General features: G+C 36.8%; 1 protein-coding gene across 1 annotated transcript in view; it reads right to left on the minus strand.

Annotated features, from left to right (window-relative positions):
* The window catches only part of CDKAL1 (CDK5 regulatory subunit associated protein 1 like 1), a 621,394-nt gene that overhangs the window by 339,756 nt on the left and 260,836 nt on the right, over window positions 1-20,802 (minus strand). Inside the window, exon 10 of the mRNA XM_036255396.1 lies at window positions 5,653-5,756. Coding sequence (XP_036111289.1) covers window positions 5,653-5,756 — 104 coding nt within the window. The remainder of the gene's footprint in view (window positions 1-5,652; window positions 5,757-20,802) is intronic.

Here is a 20,802-nt window from a genome sequence, read left to right on the forward strand (position 1 = left end):
GCAAAGACCTTACGACCCACAAAGCCTAAAATGTTTACTATCAGGCCCTTTTAGAAATACACTAGTGTTAAAGAATACACTAGAAATACGAATTTAAACCAGCCAATTCAGACTGGATCCTGAAGGTTCGGAGGAAAGGCCTCAGAGGTGTAAAAAGACAGCTCATTAAACAGGCTCCTCTCCCACCTTAACCATGGCTGTTCTGCATTTATTCTCAAATTTCATCTGAGGAGAGGTCTGAACACCACTGACTTAGAAACTAAGAGATCTGAATAAACAAAAGGCAGGTACATTATACTCTGCTTTGCCATGGAAAGCTTTAACTACATTCTCCAAAATAAAATCGATTAATCTCAGCTAATTTAAATTGACTATCTGATAAACAGCTATGGTCCCCTATCAAGTTATATGCATTACAGGCATTTATTTAGCTTTCATTAAAATTATAAGTTACATTTTAATATTATATTTTGGGGTTTTGTTAAGTATCAATAGAAGAAAAGGCCATGTGGAAACTATACCTTGAATTTCTATATATTAACTGCTATAGGCATTTCTATTTTATTATTCAATGTCTCAGAAAAGGATGTATAAAAATAATTCCTGTTACTGTTCACAGCCTAGAAATATGTACATTTCTCATTATAAACTATATACTTCCTTTTACACATGCATTTCAATTCTATAAATCACACCACTTCATTATTCTTCTGGAGAGCCGAGATCTATCAGTTGGTAAAATCATCTTTCCTCTTTCCAAACACAATACAGCATTTTATATAGCTTTTATTTTCATGGTCTATTACATGCAATCATTTAATGTAAGCTGCCTGAAATCCTTTCTGGAAGTTGACAATGTACCAAAAACAAAACAAAACAACAACAAACAAACCACATTTAAATTAACATTATTAATCCTTTAGAATAGATTTTACAGTTTTCTTTCAACATAGCACAAGTGAAAAATAAAGGAATAAAAGATTTAAATAACTGCCTTATAAATTAATAGGATGCAACTATAGGTCTCTTTTATATAGTAACTCTTGCTAACAGTAATCAATCAAATGGAGCTTGATACAAATCATACATCTCAACAATCTGAGGTTTCCACACCAGCAAATCAAATATCGCTCATACCCTTTCTGATCTAAAAGGACAAAAAGCAATGTTTTCCAGTTGTGCTTCATAATTAATCTTATACACGATGGATGGTATCTTTGCAGGTCTTGAAATATAACAGAATTCATTTTTTACAATTCCAACATTAATACCAAAATCACTAAGCATCAAGAAATTTTCTCCCTGCTTTGAACAGTTCACCTTAATCTATTTACCTTCCTATAACTGGTTTATACCACTTATCTTACAGGGTTGTTTTTTTGTTTGTTTTTCAGATTTATGAGGGACAAAAAAAGTAACAACACACAAATGAGATCTAGAAAAGCACACGATAGCTATGGAAACTGCTCATCCATCATCTCTACATTTTGATTCCTGAGACAGCAGTGAAAGGTGTTGTTTCCACACCACTCACCCAGCACACTTAAAAAGGTTTGTTCCATCACTTATACCACTGAAACTGATTGATTAGCTGCTGGAGAAAAATCAATACAAATATGCTAGAAAACACTAGCTTGTAAATTCATTCTGGCCTCAACAAAGTCCTGGCCACTGCTTGACATGTTTTCTAGATATCTAAAAGGCAACCATGTCAAACCTCAGCCCCCAGACACTGCTATGCCTAGGAATTTGTAAAACCGAAATCTCAGCAGTGAGGAAGTAAGGGGGAAGGTTTCCCAGCAGTCTGTGAGACAATGAGATGGTACCCAGAAGGTACCTGGTAAATCTTCTACTCATATGCAGAACTGCCCACAAAAATGAAAAACACAAGAGAAGGTAAAAATAGTCAAAGAAAATGTCAAGGGTACTAGGTTCAGTGAGAGAAAAAGAAAAAAAAAACCAGAACCCTATTAATCAGAAATTTAACACACACACACGAACACATATGTAAAAGGTAAACTAGAATTCCTATTTCAAAATATAGTAATTGTGACTTGAATGCTATCCACTGAAAAGTTAACGAGCTGCCTTTCTTAACTTTGGCACCTGAATGTATAGTCAGTATATTCTTAGTTCTCTGGGAAACCATTTTACTTTCAGAATGATTTCATGAATCTTTTCTCAATGTGCCCTTGCCTTTGGGTTAGCTCTAAGTCTCTTCATATTCATTAGACTACTAAGAAATACTTTTTTACGAAGATAAAATGTTTCATAAATGTGCTATTCAGAAAGAAATTGTGATCTTATTGTATCACGACAGGCAACCTGAGTTCAAATCCCCATTCCACAAATGGTTTAGAGTTTTTAAAAAATACTTTGTATTTCTACACAGTCATTAAAAATTGTAAATAAAAGAAAGAAAGCAAATGTAATTTTCAGAATGGGGAATTTAATTTCCACTGACTTTAAACATAGTGCTAAAATTTATTGGCAACATATTTAAACTTTTCATCTTAACATAACCTTTCAAAGAGCAGTATTTGTTATTCTTTATTCATTATAGGGCATATAATTTCATAACGGTATAAAATGCAGAATTTAAGGGGTTATGACTCAAAAAATATTCCTAACACCTGAGTTATGAAGGAACTAAATATGCAAAAATCATAAAACTAAGAAAATGGGTAATTTCTTCTCTTATATTTACCTTCACAATTATTCTTGAAATAGAAATTCTGTAAGACCATTAAAATCCCACTATCTTTTGCAGAAAAGAGATAATGAACTAACTCACTGTCTTGAAAATGTGAGCTATAGACTTATTTCCTATAGTGGGAAGGGAGTATAAGGCCATTCTTAGCATGAATTTGCTTTTCTAAAATTAAGGAAATGAAAGGTAATTGTCATAATAGATAGTTTCCATCTATAAAGCCATTTTCCATAGGACATATTTTGGAAGCAAAAGAAAACTTGTCATTTAATTTTAGTCATTAATGTTTGTTACAGGTGTTCCAATATTCTCACTCAAAATTTAAGCTTTTCTATTTGGATTCATTTTAAATTCCTTCAGTTTAAGTAACATGTCTTCTTCATAATCAGGACACAGGCAATTACTTCACATACATTATCTCAGATTCTAACAAGAAACAACCCTAAACGTCACAGTGATGAGAAAACCACGGTTCGGAGAAGTCACGTACCTGGCTCAGGTCATGTAGCCGGTGAGCAGCAGACCACTGTTTCAATTCAAACTCTCTTCAGACAAAGAGGATCAAATACTTGACAACTTAAAACTGTCCTAAATACAATGGCTTACCTAGAAAGTTATGATCTCAACATTTTAGTAACTACCACATATCAAGCACATGAGCTCACCAATCCAAAAACTAGCATTCAGTTTCAACTGTACTAATACAGAGACAGGACAACAGAAAAATCTTACATTGCAAACATTCCACGACTGGGAATTAAAAGGCATATATATATATATACACACACTAATGATGATGATGAAAGCAGTACTAAATAAACCTCTTATAATACTTTCTCTATAAATGGCCACTAAGTCACTCCAAACCTCTAACTAGTATAGTCTTTGAATCACTCACCTTACGTAGCCCAACTAACTCACTTGGATGTGTCAGCGTTAACTGACAGTTACAGTCTGACAAGCACACCCTGTATCTCTGCTGTTCAGAGGGCATTTCTAAAGACAAGCAGAGAGGTACGTGTGCTGGCTCTATTTAGAGTAACTCTATAATCGTTTTATCAAGACTATGTTGACTCCTTTGTTTTCCCCCCTCAAGTCACATATAATACACAGATGTGTCCAGACTAAGCCGTGAAGCAATCGTATCAAAGTGTTACTATAGGTTCTAGAGGAGGACAGATGTGAGGGAGCCAGGAGAACACTTCCACTTTCTACGTGGGGGTTGAACAGTTTTATATTTTTCAAATAAATTTTCAGAGTAAAATGAGAAGATTTTTAAAAAGTATATGTAGTTGCATTTAGAGATGCATAATGTTGAAAAAGTGACTTGAAGAGACTAATTTGTATGCCTGCCAATTTCTAGTGTTTTTTTTTTTTATCCTCACCCGAGGACATTTTCCCAATTTTTGTACAGGTAGAGTGGGAGGGAGAGAGAGGGAGGGAAGGAGAGAGAGAGAGAGAGAGAGAGAGAGAGAGAGAGAGAGAGAGAGAGAGAGAAACATCGACGTGAAAGGGACACATCGAGTGGCTGCCACCCGCATGACCAACCAGGGCCGGGGACAAACTGCAACCGAGGTACGTGCCCTTAGCGGGAACCGAACCCGGGTCTCTCCGGACCGCAGGCCGACGCTCTAACCGCTGAGCCAAACCGGCCAGGGCCAATGTCTAGTGTTTGATGGATAGATCATATAATGCTAATATCTCCATTAACAAACAGATACATAAAAAACAAACACTACGTAAGAATGTCAGAAAAGGCATCATTTTTCAAATATATTAGGTTTCTGTGCAAATTTATGCCCTTTCTGAAAAATCCTTAATGCAACTGTGGTAGAAAAGTCCACGACCCAGACTCCTCCTTGGATTAGATAACGACCTCCCTCTCAAAAGGACACGTGGCGAGTCCGCGAGTTTCCTTTCAGTTCTTGTTTAATACAAGTGGAATGGGAGCAGAAGAGTGGACTGAGCTAAGAATATAAAAGCAGAAGCAAATTATTGGGAGGAGTTAATAAATCTACCAAGGTTATTTTTCCTCTATTATTAAGAGCATTCCAAATTCATGTCAAGAAAAGCTTTAGAGAGACTAAATAAAGAAATGTGTTTGGAACTCATACTTGCTGATTCAGGGCGTGAACACTGAAAGTGGCATTCCAAGTTACTCGTCACAAGGAAAAGTACATGGCCAATAGCTATTAACCCACAAGATTATGAGACAATAGATTATCTCATGTTGGGTGTAAAAGCACACCTGATGTTATAGACACCTAGTATAAACAAAGACAAAAAGGAAAGTTTATGGTTTAAGCAATGGTGTGTCAACCAACACAACTGTGACTCATGTAAAAGATAAGTCTTGCTTTGTGCGGAGAGGTACCTAGACAATCCCATTTTCGAGCAAGTGATGATTCAGAAGTAGCTGGCCACCCACACAAAGAATCATTATTTTTAGGGCTCTCTATCAGTACCACTCTTTACTGATCTAATAGTCCTGTGGATAGGAAAAGCTATCTTTATTGGCTGATAGTAAAATCTACCTTCTCCTTCCAAGATTCTGGAAAATGCTTATGAGCTCTATTTTCTAATGGTCCAGAAATGATCAAAGAAAGAGGTAGAAATCTCAAAAAGTTTATCACTTAGTCCACAAAAGACTTAACACACATCAAAAGGTCATAGGTTTCTTTTCTTGTCTTTTCCATAGAATCGACAGGTAAGTGATAAAATTCAAATTATGCCATTTACCTTGAGTCATAAAAAAATGAAAGTGGTTAAAGCACAGAAATGTGAATACTACGATAGCCTGATTGACTGAATCTTCCAGGTAAGCGGAAATATTCGTAAACTCTTCAGAAAACCAAAGAAACATGTACGTAAAGTAAAACAAATTAGAAGACAACTATAATTTATTAAGAAGACTAAAATTTCATAATTCTAGACACTCTTACCTTGAAAAGACTGTTTGGCTCGATCTACTAGCTCGGCAATTGGATAACTGGCCAGGTTTCCTCGGGCGTGTTTAGTTTTGCAGTAGGTACAAGCATTGAGACACCTGTTTAAATGACAGCAATAAGTAAGGCTCAAATTTTAAAGACAGTGCACACTTAACATGAAAAACACACAGCAAGTGCTATTTTAGTAACATCTGCAGTTTATATAAGAGACATATATCTACCACTTCATATTTATGTTATTTCTACCAGGCACAGAAATAGGCAATTATGTTTCAACCATTCAAAAATGATTGTACAAATCACGTAATATTATCTTCAAATGCACATATCCAATGATTACTCAAAAGAAATTCAAGATCCACATTGTTTTTAAACCACTGACATTTCTTTGGCTATAATAAAACTAAAATTTTACTATCTTCTATATATACCATATTATTCAGAAATGAAATGGCATGCTCATTTAACTTTTTACCAACATGATAATAGTCAACGTAGCATTTTTATAAAAAACACAACCTTGAAATTTTTCAGATATTGTTCACTGTTTGAAATCAGAAAAAAAAAATACTTAAACATGACCAATGGTCAATTTTTCTCACTCTGAAATTTTAAAGCATTTGCAATTTTTCAATTTTCAAAACTAATGTTGTCATTCAACTTATATTTAATTTTTAATTAATTAAATTTATCATCCTAGAGCAACTGAATCACTGAAAAGATTTGTTTTATTTTGTTTTTCTTTTTAATCCTCACCTGAGGATATTTTTCCACTGGTTTTCAGTAGGGGGGAGAAACATCAATGTGAGAGAGACACATCAATTGGTTGCCTCCCACATGATCCAGACCAGGGCTGGGAATCAAACCAAGGTATGTGGCCTTGACTGGAAAAGAACCTGCCACTCTTTGGTCTTCAGGCCAGTGCTCTAACCACTGGGCAAATCCCAGCCAGGGCTTATTTTGTTTTTCAATGTTGTTGAGCCTCCTCTTTTTTTTTAATCCTCATCCGAGGCTATGTTTTTACTGTTTTTAGAGAGGAAGGGAGTGAGAGAGACAGAGAAACATCAAAGTGAGAGAGAAACATCAATCGGTTGCCCTAGAATGCCCCAACCAGAGACTGCACCCCACAACCTAAATTATATGCCCTGACCAGGAATTGAATCCACAATCTTTTTTGTGTATTTTTGCTCCAACCAACTGAACTACCTGGCCAGAGCTTGACCCTTACCTTTTCTACATACGTCTGTTTTATTATAAGTGTCTCTTTTTTATCTCATAATAAGAAAATTTACTTAAATGATATTTTTAAATTGCAAGAGTAAAACCATCATTTTAGTTTTGTTTTGTTTTGTTTATCCTCACCCAAAGACATTTTTCTATTTTTTGTTCAGATAGAGTGGGAGGGAGAGAGAGGAAGAGAGAGAGAGAGAGAGACATCAATGCGAAAGGGACACATCAAGTGGCTGCCTCCCGCATGACCCAACCAGGGCCAGAGACAACAGCAACCAAGGCACGTGCCCTTAGCGGCAACTGAACCTGGGTCTCTCTGGACTGCAGACCGATGCTCTAACCGCTGAAAACTAGCCAGTTTAGTTTTTAAAACACTAACTCAAAAGGATATATGCTCTTTGCAGCATTATTCACAATAGCCAAGTTATGGAAACAACCTAAGTGTCCATAGATAAATGAAAGGATAAAATAAATGTGTATACAATGGAATATTATTCAGATGTAATAAAGAAGAAAATCCTGTCATTTGTGACAACACAGATGGACCTCAACGATATTATGCTTAGTCAAATAAAGATAAATACTATATGACATTTCTTCTATAGAAATTTTTTTTAAAAAAACCTCATAGTAATAGGGAACAGATTAGTGGTTGCCAGAGGGTGGAATTTGTGGGGGACTGGTGGGGTAATGGGTGAGGAAGGTCTAAAGGTACAAATTTCCACTTACAAGATAAATAAGTTCTGGGATGTAACATATAGCATGGTAACTATGGTTGTCAATACCGTATTACATTTGAGAGGTGCTAAGAGAGATCTTAAAAGTTCTTGTCACAAAGGAAAAAATTGTAACTATGTAGGGTGATAGATGTTAGCTAAACTTATGAAGTAAACACTGCACAATACATGTATCTCTAATCATAATGTTGCACACCTTAACTTAGGCAGTGTTATATGTCAATTATATCTCTGTAAAACTAGGGGGTGGAGTGAAATAAGTAGCTTGCTTAATGCCAATAACTCAAATATCAAGGGTTGAAATTCAAATCTGAGTCTATCAAATTTCAAATTCCATGCTGTTTTCATACCAAGCTGCCTCCCCAGAATAAATGCGCACCAAACATCCTAGCTAGATACAAATGTAGATAAGATATAACCATAAGATAGTCAATCATCTGACATAGAGAGATATAAAGTAACTTGGCATATATATTTAAACATATAACCAATACTCGTCATGTGTATGAAGCTATTTATTTAAAACATGAATTTCTTTCTTTTATTCTTTGGACATCTAAGACCAGGCTTCTTGTCTACCCACTGACCCAACCCAGCTATTTCAACCTTACTGTTTACAAGTTCTGTTTTTCATCCTCCTGCTGGCTCTTTGGCAACTTGTATCACCTTGTTTGGCTTGCCATTAAGGTGAAATCAGCACCCATCCAGGGAATCTGCTCTGTCTCCTGATACTACTTAGTTCTGATTCCTTTCTCTTTTTTCTCTGCTTACCAATAGAGAGCTCCATAAATTAAGTGGACAATCTTAATAGGAGCTACTCCTATTTCTGAATTGAACTAGTTCTTAAAAGTGGCTCAGCGGTTAGAGTGTCTGCCCTTGGACTGAAATGTGGATTTGATTCCTGGTTGAGGGCACATATTTGGGTTGTAGGTTCAATTCCCTGCCCCAGTTGGGGTCCTGCGGGAGGCAACCAATCAATGTGTCTCTCTCAGAGAGATGTTTTTCTCTCTCTTCCTCCCTCCTTCCTTTCCACCTTCTCTGAAAATTAATTGAGGATTAATTTAAAAAAAAAAAAAAAAAGTATCTGTCTTAAGAAAAACCAGCCTGGAGAAGGGGGTGAGGGATGGAATAAAAAGAGAAAGGAAGCAAAATATGGATTTTAGATATTTATAACATAAATGGATGAACGCACTTAAGTACTGAAAATAAAGTCTGTACCTAGTAAGTGATCAGTAAATGCTGGCTGACAGTGGTTTAATGGGACTCTTCTAAACAATTCTGAAGGGAAATAATTATACATTATCATGCGCCAGGTGTACCTAACTTTATGAAACAGATGTGTTACTGATAGGCTGGCTTAAATCAACTGTGGAAAACAAATCATATTTTCCTACTGGCTCGCTTAATAAAAGTAGAAATGTATCCCCCATGGAATATCACTCATGAAAATGTACTAAAAGTTTAAATAACACAAAGTGATACTCTGAGACATTTATAATAATGAAAATAAGCCAATAAATATAAATATTACATTAAGAATTCAAAATACTCTTCACTGAACTGCTCCCTGGGGTTAACTGGGATTGTGATGTGATATGTTTTAGAAGTTCTAAACTCTGTTTTGTTTTGTTTTTAAATCCTCACCCGACAACATTTTTTGTTCAGATGGAGTGGGAGGAAGAGAGAGAAACATCGACATGAAAGGGACACATCGAGTGGCTGCCTACCGCACGACCCAACCAGGGCCGGGGACAAAGTGCAATGGAGGGACGTGCCCTTAGCGGGAACTGAACCCGGGTCTCTCTGGACCGCAGGCCAACGCTCTAACCACTAAGCAAACCAGCCAGGGCGGAAGTTCTAAACTCTTTATTGTAGAAGATAGGTTCATCTTTATTTGCAGTTATCAAAATACTTTATGTTATTTCAATAAAGTGAAAATTTCTATAGAGTGTATTTATTTAAGCATGTTAAAAAAAACACTAACCAAGCATTACATCTGCTATGTCTTAGGTTTTAAAAAGAAAGAGATTTGTAATAATCCACAATTATATGCAGTACAAAATCAGAAAAGAGTAAGTTTTTTGGTGCTATTTGGTTTAAAAATCAATTTTCTCAGTCATTAAAGATTATGATGACCAATCATTTCAACATGACAAGCCTTCATTGAAATAAAGGGATTCACCACAGAAACCATCATAGAGAGTTTCAGTTATCTGTAAACAATTAAATAATTGTCTACAAGTAACACTGAGCCAGTTTCTTCAACCGTCAGAAAACAAAAGATCTTTGAAGGCAGATTGTTGAAAGCCAAAACCAAAAAGAGAATGGCTGTTGAACTGCAAGGAAGATGCAAAATCCTGAAGAGACCGAGACTACTGTGATGGAAGAACAAAGCTAGTACACCACACTGATTTTTGCACTAGTTGTTACATGGCCACAGGCCAAGAAAAAACTAAAAACCTCAAAAGCAGAGGCAGATTAGGCATTCAATTTAGAAACTTAACTCTGAATCTTTAACAAGTTATCTGTGGTAGAATATTTTTAAATCATAGAAACTAAACAAATGAAATAACAATGAATTTTCAAAAATGAAAATATTTCAAAGGGTTCAAATGCATAATACATGAAAACTTAAAATTGAACGACATAAAACAAATGAAAACTAAAAGTTTTAATATATTCAGTTTTTTTCTCTTAAAGAGCATCTTTATCTATCACAAGTTCTGGAATAATTTAAAAATCATTTAGACTTTTAAAAATTCACCCATACTGGTATGTGTTTTTGTTTGTTTGTTTGGTTGGTTGGTTGGTTTTTTTACAGAAGAAAAAAGGCTGATTACTGCACTGTTAACTTCTACCAAGTATATAGAGAAAAACAAATACTAAACATTCTCAAACTTTTAGAAAAGTTTAAGAGAAAGAAAAACTTCCTAACTCATTTTATGAAGGCAGAATTACCTTAATACTAAAGCCAGATAAAGATACTGCAAGAACAGAAGAGTATAGAGCAATATCTCTTACGAACACTTGTGCAAAAACCATCGACAAACTAGCAAACAGAATTTGGCAGCATATTAAAAGAATTCTACAACATGAGCAAGTGAGAAGTACTCTTGGAATGCAAGGATGGCTCAAATTTTAAAAATTGATCAATATAATATGCCACATAAACAGAATAAAGATAAAAATGATCATACCAATTAATGTAGAAAAAGCATTTGACAAAACTAAACAGCCTTTTAGTATACAACCAATCAACCTAGGAATAGGAAAAAAAAAAACCTCAACTTAATAAAAACCACATATAAGACAACCCACAGTGAACATTATACTCAATCATAAATGACTGAAGGCCTTTCCTCTAAGATCAGGAACAAGGCAAAGATGACTAATTTCACCACTTCTATTCAAGATAGCATTGGGAATTTTAGTCTGAGTAATTAGGCAAGTAAAAGAAATAAAATGCATTTAAATTACAAAGAGATAAAATATCTGCTTGCGGATGATATGATCTTATATGTAAAAAATCTGTAAATTTAAATATAATAATGGGTTCAACAAAGTAGCAAGAAACAGAGTAAACACACAAAACTCATTTGCATTTCTATTCATAAACAATGAAAAACCTGAAAGAGAAATTGCAAAAACAAGTCCATTTACAATAGCATTAAAAAGAGCCCTGGCCGGTTTTGTTCAGTGGTTAGAGCATCAGCCTGAAGACCAGAGAGTTCTGGGTTCGGTTCTCACTAAGGGCATATGCCTCGGTTGCAGTTTGTCCCCGGCCCTGGTTGAGGTTGTGTGGGTGGTGACCACTCGATGTGTCTCTCTCACATTGATGTTTCTCTCTCTCTCTCTCTTCCCCCCCTCTCCCTCCCGCTCTATCTGAAGATAGATGCAGAGAATGTCCTGGGATGAGGATTAAAAAAAAAAAAAAATACAATATTTGGAAATTAACTTAATCAAAGAGGTGAAAAACTTATACAATAAAAACTAAAAAAACATTGCTGAAACTGATGAAGACATACGTAAATGGAAACACATCCCATATTCAATGATTGAAAGACAATATTGTTAAAATGTCAGTATTTCCCAAAGCAATCTACAGATTCAATTCAATCCCTATCAAAATTCCAATGATGTTTTTGCAGAAACAGAAAAGCTCATCCTAAAATTCATATGAAATATGAAGAGACCCAAATAGCCAAAACAATATTAGAAAAAAACAAAACAAAAAAACTGAAGGACTCCCTTTCTGATTTCAAGGCTTTCTACAAAGCTACATTAACCGAAACAGTGTGGTAATGGCCTAAATAGATACATTAGTCAGTGGAATAAAATGGAGAGCCCTAGCCCTGGCTGGTTTGGTTCAGCAGTTAGCGCGTTGGCCTGCGAAACAGTGAGTTGCGGGATCGATTCCAGTCAAGGGCACACACCTCGGCAGCAGGTTGTCCCCAGCTCTGGTCAGGGTCATGCGGGAGGCAGCCAGTTGATGTGTCTCTCTCATGTTGATGTTTCTCTCTCTCTCTCTCTCCTTCCCTCCCTTCATCCCACTCTATCTAAAGATAGATGGAAAAATATCCTTGGATGAGGATAAAAACTAAAAGGATGGATGGATGGATGGATGGATGGATGGATGGATGGATAGATAGATAGATAGATAGATAGATAGATAGATAGATAGATAGATAGAAAGAAAGAATGGAGAGCCCTAAAATACACCCTCACATACATGGTCAAATGAATTTTGACAAGGGTGCTAAGATCATTCAATGAGATAAGAAGTCTTTTTAACAAATGGTACTGGAAAAATTGTATATTCACATGTAAAAGAATAAAACTTGAGCCTTATCTAACACCATATATAAAAATTCACTCAAAATGGATCAAGAATCTATATGTAAGACCTAAAATAATAAAACTCTTAGAAGTAAACATAGGAGAAAATTTTCATGACATTGGACTTGGCAGTGATTTCTTGGATATAACACCAAAGGCACAAGAAACAAAAGAAAAAAAAAAGATGTATTAGACTTCAGAAAAAAATTTGGTTTTTTTAAACATCAAAAGACACTAACAGAGTAAAAAGGTAACCTACCGAATCAGACATAATATTTGCAAATCATATATCTGATAAGGGATAATACTGACTATACATAGAGAACTCTAAAACTCTAAAACAAAAAAGCAAATAATCAGACTCAAAAATGAGCAAAAGACTTGAATAGACATTTCTCCAAAGAAGATATACAAATAATCAATATGCACATGAAAATATACACAACAGCACTAATAATTAAGGAATACAAAACAAAACCACAATCAGATACCACCTCACACCTACTAGGAAAAAACAAACCAACAACAACAAACAGAAAACAACAAGTATTGGCGAATATGTAGAAAACTTGGAACCCTTGTGCACTGCTGGTGGAAATATAAAATGGTATATCAGCTGTGGAAAATAGTATGGTGCTTCTTCAAGATATTAAAAGTAGAATTACCATATGATCCAGTTATTCCACTTCCTGGTATATAACCAGAAGAATTTAAAGTAGGGCTTTGAAGAAATATTTGTATAGTCATATTCATAGCAACAGTAGCATTATAGAAAATGGAATCCACCCAAGTGTCTATCAATGAATGAACAAACGGATAAGCAAAATCAATGAAATACAATTCATCCTTGAAAATGAAGAAAACTCTGCAATATGCTACAAAATGGTGGAACTTTGAGGACATTATGCTAAGTGAAATACACAGTCACGAAAAGACAAAGACTATTTGATTCTATGAGGTATCTGGAGGAGTCCAATTCAGAGATGGAAAGTTGAATGGGGGCTGTCAGGGCCTGGGAAGAGGGGAAAATGGGAAGTTATTGTTTAACAGGAACAGAGTTTAGTTTTACAAGATAAAAACTTCTGAAGATGGATGTTAGTGATGGTTGCACAACAATGTAAATGTACTGTATCTAATATCACTGAACTGTACACTTACAAATGGTGAAGATGGTAAATTTTGTTATGTGTGTTTTACCAAAACTTTTAAAAAGTAAGGGAAAAAAGAATACATAATTATGTGTGTGCTTAATATTCTTAGCAGGTTACAATTTACTTAAAGAATAGGTATACTTCTTACTATCTGCAGTAGCATCTAACACAGTGCCTTGTATACTATCAGAATATCCATTAAAAAAAAAAGTTATTGGTGACTTCATAATGGACCAGACCAGATGTCAAGACAATACTTGGTTACAGGGTCAGGAGCAGTGCTAAGCAGAAAGATGAGCTGGCTATTAGAATTGTATCTTTTGGGGTGAAAAAATTCCAGTAAGATACAAAGAGGCAGGGGGGAAGGAAAGTCGGGGATGGAAAAGGCAAGGTGATAATATGGATTTGCCAGACAAATCCAAGGTCAGGCAGCTGGAAAAAGGAAACTAAAACTATAGCCCTGGCCAGTTTGGCTCAGTGGTTGGAGCATCGGCCTGGAGACGAAAGGGTCTCGGGTTTGATTCTATTCAAGGGCACGTACCTGGATTGTAGGTTCAATAAGGGCACGTACCTGGATTGTAGGTTCAATCCCCAGCCAGGTCAGGGTTGTGCTGGAGGCAACCAATCAATGGGTCTCTCTCTCTTAAATTAATTTTATTTTTTTATCCTCACCCGAGGACATTTTTCCATTTTTTGTACAGATAGAGTGGGAGGGAGAGAGAGGAAGAGAGAGAGAGGGAAACATCGATGTGAAAGGGACACATCGACTGGCTGCTACCCGCACAACCAACCAGGGCCGGGGACAAACTGCAACCGAGGTACATGCCCTTAGCGGGAACCGAACCCGGGTCTCTCTGGACCGCAGGTGGATGCTCCAACCAATGAGCCAAACCGGCCAGGGCTCAATGGGTCTCTCTCATACAAGTGTTTCTCTCTCTCTCTCCCTCTCCTCCCCTCCCTCCCTTCTACTCTCTCTAAAAATCAATGGGAAAATATCCTCGGGTGAGGATTAACAAAAAACCAAAAAAAACTAAAACGATAAAGCCAAGGGCCTACACACTACAGTATGTACACCATTCCAAATTGACTACCCAACTAGAGAAATCAAAGGGCCATAGTATCCATTAAGAACATCCATTTTCATTATAACTGTCTGAACTCTTTCCATCAGTAGTTCCCAGACTCTGAGATGTCAAACAAAGCAATAAATTTAAAATGCACATACTTAAAACTGACCACCAAACAGGATACCAACTTTTTATTTCAAAAACATTAAAATGCCCTGTAATATAATTATTTTATGAACAAGCAGCTTATTTTAACACCAAAATAGACGTGTCATGATGAAGGAAGGACCACACATGCAGTTTCAGAAAAACTCACTTTATTTTTCATTTCACCAGAACTCAGCAAAAACCCACCACATTCTACAGAAACTACTGCTGCAGATGATGCTATAACATCTACCCAAGTTTCCTTACATTTCTGTGAGCTTTAGGATGGAAGATGTACAGGAAAAAAATAGAAAATAGCTTTGACTAAATATTCGCCTAAATCAGGTAACAATTGATACAGATATGGAAGAAATATAATTAATAAATAACAATAATAATTCCAGTTGGATTTTCAAAGTGTTCTATTTGCAGCTAGTGGTTTACTCCCTGGGAGACAAAGTCTCACACCCATAATAGCAACAACTGTTTCTGAATGTGTTTACCAAAATAGCAGGGTGAAAGATGATGCAATTCTGCCTGCCATAAAGCACATACTTTTCTAAAAATGTTCTTCTATTCCACCTACATTGTTATTTTTAGTTAAAAAAATTTTTTTTAATGTTTACTCAAGGATATTTTTCCATTTATCTCAGACAGAGTAGGAGGGGGAGGGAGTGAGGGAGAGAGAGGGAGAGAGAGCAACATCGATGGGAAAGAGTCACATCAACTGGTTGCCTCCCGACAACCTCAACCAGGGCCGGGATGAACCGCAACCAAGGTATGTGCCCTTGACCGGAATTGAACCCTCAACTCATTGGTCCGTGGGCCAACACTCTAACTGTTGAGCCAAACTGGCCAGCGCGTTATTTTTAGTTTTATAAAAACAATGACAGTGGTAGAAAAAATTAAGGCTAACCTTGCAAAGACAGCTGTGGAGATAGCTGCATGCAATCACCAAATAATCGTTGCTAGTGAAACAAAAATACTTGATTAGGCATTAGAGCTCGAGACCCCATACAAAATGACTTTGTGCTACAGATTTGAAAGAATTTACAAATATCCAAGCTGAAAAAGAAACAGGGGCTCTGTATCTCCTACTGTGGTATAAATCATATGTATAAAAAAATACATGCCTTATCCTTTTGAAGTATAATTCTGTCATGTAAGACATATTCCCAATATACTATAAAGTTTAAAACACAATAACACTCTTTCAAAAATAATATAACCAAGTAGATGTATACTTGTATCCATATAAGAACACAACACACGCCCTGGCCGGTTTGGCTCAGCGGTTGGAGCGTCGGCCTGCGGTCCTGAGAGACCCGGGTTCGGTTCCCGCTAAGGGCACGTACCTCGGTTGCAGTTTGTCCCCGGCCCTGGTCGGTTGTGCGGGTGGCGGCCACTCGATGTGTCCCTTTCACATCGATGTTTCTCTCTCTCTCTCTCTCTCTCTGTTCCTCTCTCTCTCTCCCACTCTACCTGAACAAAAAATGGAAAAATGTCCTCGGGTGAGGATTAAAAAAAAAAAAGAAGAACACAACACACACACACACACACACACACACACACACACACACACACACAGTTTCCCCATTCTATTCCTAAAGGTTCCCAACATCTTGGAGTGTGCTTTTTTATTTGTTTGTTTGTTTTTCTTTTTAAGTACAAAACCTGATTCCCTTACCAAACTTACTGAATCAGGATCTGTAAGAGTGTAATCAAGGCATCTGTATTTATAAAAAGTGGTACTATTGCCCGGCCAGTGTGGCTCAGTGGACTGAATGTCGGCCCTTGAACTGAGAAGTCCTCCTTTGATTCCTGGTCAGGGCACATGCCCAGGGTTGCAGGCTCGATCCCCAGTAGGGGACGTGCAAGAGGCAGCTGATCTATGTTTTCCTCTCACATCGATGTTTTTATCTCTCTCTCCCTCTCTCTCTAAAAAATCAATAAAAACATATTTAAAAATTTATTTTAGGAAAGTGGTACTATTATTATATACCTGCAAGGAAGCCAAATTTATGTAATGGTATTATTAAAAATAACATTTATTGACTTTCAGTGCCTTAACAGTTAACTCTTATCTGCTATTAAACTAAAGAAAAACTTACCTAAGGGTTACTCTCCTAAAGGTTTGTCTAACTGCACACTAAATATACTGACCAAAAAAATTTGACTATAGTTTAAAAGTGAAGGAGTCTTGATGAGGACAACTATTGTTTTTGCTTCCTCGGTGGTTTTGGAGGCTGGCGTCTGCTGGGGTAAAATCTCACAGGAAACACTGGCTGAAGCTAATTCTATAACATAGAACAGGTACCATATTTTGGCGCCTGGGATAAAAAGGTATTGTTCTAACACTGGTCAAAACATCCTGGGAAAAGAAAAAAAAAAAAAAAATCTTGCATTTCAATTATGTGGAAACTAGAAAGCAAAATGCAGATAATTTTGTAACATGTGTGGGAAAATAAATTGTTTGGATCGAATAATGGTGCAATTACATAATGAAGAGAGAGGAGGTGTTTTGAACTCAAATGGAAAGGTAGCGCCGAAGCATTTATGCAATTACCCACCATTTTAATTTCAACAAATTCTCCAAATGTGAGAGCTATAATTCTAATTAACATTATAATAATCTAAATAAAATTTAACTCTGTCTTTACCTTTAGAAGATTACTACCTAGAGCAGGGCCAAGACAGAATGCCATCCATCAGAGTTAAAACGAGAGAGCTAGCAGGTCCTGATGCACGGTCACTGCCTATCAAGCCAACTACCCAAACCTCCGTCAGAGAAAGGCTTTTACTGCGCAGGCCTCAGGTGCACAATGGTTAGGATATCTTCTCCTTCATACACCTTACACCTTATTTACATGACTGGTTTTAAGAATCCCTATTGATTCAGCAACAGCTCTTTATTGGGATGGGGGGGTGGGGTGTGATAAGAGTTACTACCCTCCATTAAATATAGAATTCAGTCCTTGCCCTGGTCAGTTGGGCTCATCAGTTAGAGCATCAGCCTGCAGACCAAGGGTTTGATTCCCAGTTAAAGGCATGTACCCAGTGGGGGTCATGCAAGAGGCAACCAATTGATGTGTCTCTCTCACATCAATGGTTTTGTGTCTCTCTTTCTCCCTCCCTCCCTTCCACTCTATCTAAAACTCAATGAAAAAATATCCTCGGGTGAGAATTAACAACAACAACAAAAAGAATTCAATCCTTTATAAAGAACCATGCTGTTTTCAGAAACATTAGATGGAAAAGGTAAAAATTTATCACAGATGCAGAAAATGTCAGTTTAAGAACTCAAACAGGAACACTAAAACATTGTTTGAGATGAGAAATATACCAGTTTCGAAAGTCTTTCCCAAGAGGGGGTGATATGTACAGGGTACAACCCTGAAGGAGCAACCCTCTGATGGAGGCAAAGTGAGTTGCAAGAAACTTCTGGCTCTCCAGCAGGGCTAGACATAGGCATACACCAAGGTATGAAAAGTTTCTTCTCTTTAAAAGAATCAAGTGATGTAATACACTAAGAAACTTCATCAAACTTTCAAATAAGGTCAGGCCACGTAACTGTGTGCCCACAGTTCCCAAAAAGCACAAAACAAATGACAAGAAATATTACTTATTAGCATTTCCCAGGGTAGATTCTTTTCCTACACTTAAATGTTATTTTATTGTTTTTCAACACATCCTACTGAAGGATTCTTCCTTATATTTCCAAACATCCCGTCGCATTTGACTTCTTTTTTTCTAGATTAAATAGAGAAAATTGTTTCATTTTAAGATTTAGCAAGATAAAGCTATTCCAATTTGGCCTATTAATTCCATTTCTAGGGACTCTCATAGACTGCTGATGACATTTATAACTTTATCAAACACAAATCTGCTAGCATGTGTTAAAAGTCTCAAAATGTTTTCCCCAATTACTATATTTCCAGTCTAACAAACATTTTATTTTTTAAATGTTCAATTTGTATACAATGTGTGAAGAAATAATCTTTCCAAGTCCAGTATCGAAAGAATAAAACACTCTTGCTAGCATAATAATACATGATAAGCTATAGTCACACAATGCTTTCTGTGTGCAGACACTATTGTAAGCACTTTTCATGTATTAAATGACTCTTAATTCTTGCAGCAACTTCATAAATTCTGTGTTTTTATTGTCCTTCTTTCACTGATAAAGAAACTGAAACAGAATGAAACTAAGTAACTTATCCAAGGCTAGCAATAAGTGGTGAGGCTAGGATTTGAAACTAAGACTCCCTATGTCATACTATTTCAATATACAAAAATAAAAAATTGCTAGATTAGTAACAATTCCATTTTGGTTATGATATCAGGACATCATAACCAAATATCATATCCTAAGGCATCTAGATTTCACCATTATAAAAGAAATATACCACTAGAAGTAATTAAAACATACATAACACATGGTAAATTCTCAAAGAAACTATATTTTTTCATCTTTTAATTGCTAAGAAAATAACTTGTTTTGTCCCCCACTTATTAGCTACAAAAAAAAAAAAGTTAACTTGAAACAGCTGTAGCACCCCCCACCCCCAGCCCTCCGAGTTACTATTCATCAGATGCAGACGCCAATGCAACACTTAGGGAACGAAGCAATCTATTTCTTTTCAACTGGAACGCCAGTCAACTGGCCAAAGAACATCTGCAGTTTAAACTGAGTTTCTAGATATTATTACCTTAGTGGTGCTGCCTTATTAAGAGAAAATATTTTTATAATATGTAAATGTTTTACATTCGTAGAATATAATGACTGAAATTCAGCAAATCAAACAGCCTTTGCAACTCAATCATTAATTTGATTTACTTCAAGGCTTTTCTTTTCCCATTGCCATTTCTTTCTTTCTTTTTTTTTTTTTTTTTGTATATGCCCTTAGGGGGAACCGAACCCGAGACTCTCTGGTCCATAGGCCGACACTCCAACCGCTGAGCCAAACCGGCCAGGGCTCCCATTGCCATTTCTTGAGAACGACTCCAAATTCATGACACAGTTCCTCAATCAGTTCACTACCAAAATATGCAGGTGTGCCCGTCCACAGGAGATACACTCTCCCTTCCTCTTTCCTTTGTTATTGGTGGATGTGGACTTCTTGGAGTGCTGCGAGGAAAAGAATTTCCTAAGAACCCATAGGAGGAGAGGGTTTCATGATGTAAAATTAAAGGGGTTCCTCTCCAAGGTCCCATCTCTGTCCATCCTACAAGGAAAAAGTCCAATCTGGTCTTCAGCAGGGCCAGGATTAAGGCCACTGCCCAGAATTTATGCTCCATATTAAAGCTCAGTCCAGTCCAGCACCAGGCTAGCTTAGCATGTGTTCCCAGCTGCAGTCCATTGTGTGTAGAGTCCCCATGGTCATGGGCTGTGCGGCTGCTGACGGCCACATGGCTATGGAGAGAGAACATGTGAGCACATGGGCTAGTGCAGGTCACGGAGCAAAACCAGAGCAAGAGAGAGGAAACTCTTTGGGGATTTTTAATTTTCCAAGACTGTGCGATTTTGATGAGACCTACCCCCCAGCCAATCCATTGTTCCTTAGACTAGAATGACAGGCAAGCATCTTCCCTATGTCACCCGACTTCACTGCACATGCACCCATTTTCCCCTTTGTTCAACCCCTTTCCCCAGTGATCTGCAAGGAATGGACCAGTGGTTTTTCAGGAGCATGAGGCTCTAGCTACCTAGTGAAGCTGCTCAGATGATCATGCTTATAATGTGTGGCCTCCCCTCTGTTCTCTTTCCTTTACTAATATTAATAATTAGCTAATTATACTGATAACACATCCTTGCAGAAGGAAAAGGAGGCCAGAGCAGAAACCTCCTTGGGGGTTTCCAACACTCAGGAAAAAGAAAGGGAGAAGGAAGAGCAGTTGGAAGAACACAAAGCGCTCTCTCATATACCTCGTTTTGAGATATCCTTAGTGCCAGTAGTAGAAGCTCTATTTTTTTGC

Source organism: Molossus molossus, unplaced genomic scaffold (genome assembly GCF_014108415.1).
Source record: "Molossus molossus isolate mMolMol1 unplaced genomic scaffold, mMolMol1.p scaffold_m16_p_12, whole genome shotgun sequence".
Taxonomy (NCBI): Eukaryota; Metazoa; Chordata; class Mammalia; order Chiroptera; family Molossidae; genus Molossus; species Molossus molossus.